The sequence below is a fragment of the Nanorana parkeri genome, unplaced genomic scaffold, assembly GCF_000935625.1.
Source record: "Nanorana parkeri isolate BGI_ZX_2015 unplaced genomic scaffold, ASM93562v1 scaffold2772, whole genome shotgun sequence".
Lineage (NCBI taxonomy): Eukaryota > Metazoa > Chordata > Amphibia > Anura > Dicroglossidae > Nanorana > Nanorana parkeri.
Window position 1 is genome coordinate 58,824 of NW_017309040.1, and position 3,000 is coordinate 61,823.

The window sequence follows — 3,000 nt, forward strand, 5'->3', positions numbered from 1 at the left end:
GACAGTTACCTTCTTTGCAGACAGGCCTGCTTGTTACGGCCACTTCCTCCAAACTTCAACATGTCCTGGCAGGCTTTGCATTTGCCACAGTCTGGTTGTTGACAAACCTGCGAAGAGAATTTGATTAGGACAAAACCCTCAAAACTGATGAAATGCACACAAGTCAGTTAAGGGAAGTTGGGCATTGCCATTTGTGATAAGTTCTGGAACAGCATCCCATCACTGGAAGGGAGGATAGGAGAGTATAGGTCTGCTTTAGCCAAAGATCTCATGGCAATGGGCATTTCACACTTGGTGTTGTGGTCACAAAAGAGTTAAATATGGGCTCCATTACTTCATATAGCCTCCAATCATTTAAACTTAACAATGGACATCACACACACTAGAGCTATACATACATGTGGCTGCATGGAGGTGGGCTTTAACTAGGGATGCACAGATACCAGTACTTCCGTTAGTATAGAGCCATCTTCCCGGGCATTAGGAAGGCTTCTTGATTGCCCGGGAAGCAGACTGCCATTCTGTTTGGCTGCCTGCTGATTGGCCGGCCAATCGGCATCCAGCCAAACCGATCTGACAATATGGTGATACGACCCAGGACCCAATTCCCCTCGCGTAGATCCTTAGCCACATTCCGGTGCATGCGCAGTAGCAGGCTGAGCACCGATCACGTGGGTGGCTGCGCACACAGGAAACGGCAGATCTGGCCGAGGGACTGATACATTAAAGAAAGCTGAGGATCTATGAGGAAAATTAGGGTGGGGGTCGTGTCTCTCAGATTCGTTTGCCCGGCTTGACACTGATTGGGCTGGGAAGCTGGTTTCCCAGCTAAGCAGCATCGAGCCGGCCAAACAGCATGGAGCCAGCTACCTGGCTCCATCTTTCCTCGCGGCACTGCCGGTCAGAGGGATATCTCCCACTGACCGGAAGTTTCTAGTATCGGGAAAGGTATCGGAGCATTTGGGAGAGTAGGAGCACTCGCCCAAATTCTCGGTACCGGTACTAGTATCGGTATATCCCTAGCTTTAACCCGTGTTGCTTTTAGGCTTGATCATGTGATGGGGGCACACATTTGAACACGCACCAATGAAGACATCTTCACTGGAGTGTGCCCAGTTGTGTGCCCCCATCACATGACCACAAAGCCTATGCAACACCTCTGGCATTATGAACCCTTAAAGGGCAAGCAACAGGAGCCGGCACTAAGGAGTTCGGTAAAACATGAATATACACTCAAGCAGACCATTTGTCTTAACAATGAACCTGTGAAGGTGGAATAGAAGCCTCCATTGCAGACATCTTAAGGGGAAAGCCATCCACTCAATTAACATTTAGGCCTTCGCATAAAAAGTAAGCACATACCTCACAAACGCCACAGCGCCTGCGCTTATTGTTCTCCTTCTCTTCGTTGTTCTCAATCTGTTCAGAGAAGAACGTGTCAAAGATGTGATACACCAGCCTGGTGGTTGTGGCTTTTGTGGGCCCTTTATCCTTTGAGATCTTGGTTGGATGTCGGATGGCTTGCTTCCTCACAGAACGCCTGCAGATGGATGGAAAAAAAAAAAAGTTGCAAGTCACTTGGCAGTCACCCATCGCTACCATCCCAATAATGTCAGCTGCGCCCAGGAGGAGAGCCAGGCACTCCCCTCTGCTCCAGGGAAGACGAGGGACTTCCAAAAAGGCATTGGGGGTCCAGTACAGAGCAGGCTGACACCACACTAAGGTTGGTAAGAAATTGGAATAGAAACCCTCGTGGGGAACTTCAAACCACCCCCCCCTCCCCAATGTTTGAGCCTCAAAGTGGTCAAACTTTGCCTGACGAAGGGGTCCTGTGAGGTTCCAAAACATTGCATTCACATGTCCTGCTAAAGGAATACAAATAAAGATGACATTACGAAAATAGAATGGTGTGCGGGCAACATATCTTCTAGACCAGAGGTGCCCATTAGGTAGATTGTGATCTAGCAGTAGCTCTCAGAGCTGATGCTGGTAGATCAGGAAGGGGGGGGGGGAGTTCCCCTTTATACAATTTTGGTATATTTAGCTGTGCACACATGATCACCTATTAGCCCGAGTCTGCTGAGCCGAGCTCCCCGACACCTTTCTGGGGGATACTGGGGGTTGAAGTGCTATGTATTACATCAAAGAATATCAGTTTACACAGCAAAATACAGCAAGGTGAGCCAGCCAGGGGAGAGAGGTTTTTTTTGTTGGTAGATCTCATGTAGCTCGTTATTTGAACAGTAGATCATAACACAAAAATTGTGGGAACCCCTGTTCTAGATTGTATGCTGTGGCGCCATCCATTAGTTCCAGCACCAGTTGGATTCCGGGGTACATTGGTAGTGTGCAAAGGGGATATTGCAGTCGTGTCACTGACCATCTCCTATAGCGCATCCCCAGTCTCCACCACCACCCATTGCATCCTGGCACTCTGTCCCTGCTCCAGTAACATGCCTGCAGTGGTATTTGTTAGACTATATGCGCTGTCCTTTGGCGATATGGGGGCTTTAAGTGCAGCCTGCATTATCAAGAGTTGACCACTGAGGTTTGCCATTTTTTGCTGCTCATCTGACCCAAGGCCCTGGACAGTCCGTCGAGACGTTAACAAATTACTGTAGATAAAGATTTTGGAACCCTTGTGTAATGAGTACAGTTGCAATGAAGAGAAAGAACCCCCCCCTTCCACATTATACTAGGTGCTGCATATGGCCTAACTCCAAATCTTACCACATCAAAAGGACCCACCTTTTACCCAGGGTAACACCGGCCAGCTTGATGAGGTCCCTCATGCAGGGCGTTATGATGATTGGCTGCTCATCGCTGTCTGCAGCGTCGTCATAACTCTCCACTTGCTCCACAATGAACTGCGCATGTCTCAGAAGGGAGTCTTCCGTGAAGCGGTTGAAGTTCAGACCGGCAGGTGGTACGGTTGTCTGAAACAAAAGATAAAGTGGTTTAGATCAGTCTGTAGAAACTAAAAAAAACATACCCCCCCCC

The 3,000-nt window shown here is 48.7% G+C and overlaps 1 protein-coding gene across 1 annotated transcript in view; it reads right to left on the bottom strand.

Annotated features, from left to right (window-relative positions):
- Positions 1–3,000, bottom strand: part of DNMT1 (DNA methyltransferase 1) — a 41,285-nt gene that overhangs the window by 20,976 nt on the left and 17,309 nt on the right. Inside the window, exons 15-16 of the mRNA XM_018574153.1 lie at positions 1,363–1,540; positions 9–107 (exon numbers count right to left, since the gene is read on the bottom strand). Of these exons, the coding sequence (XP_018429655.1) occupies positions 9–107; positions 1,363–1,540 (277 nt within the window). The remainder of the gene's footprint in view (positions 1–8; positions 108–1,362; positions 1,541–3,000) is intronic.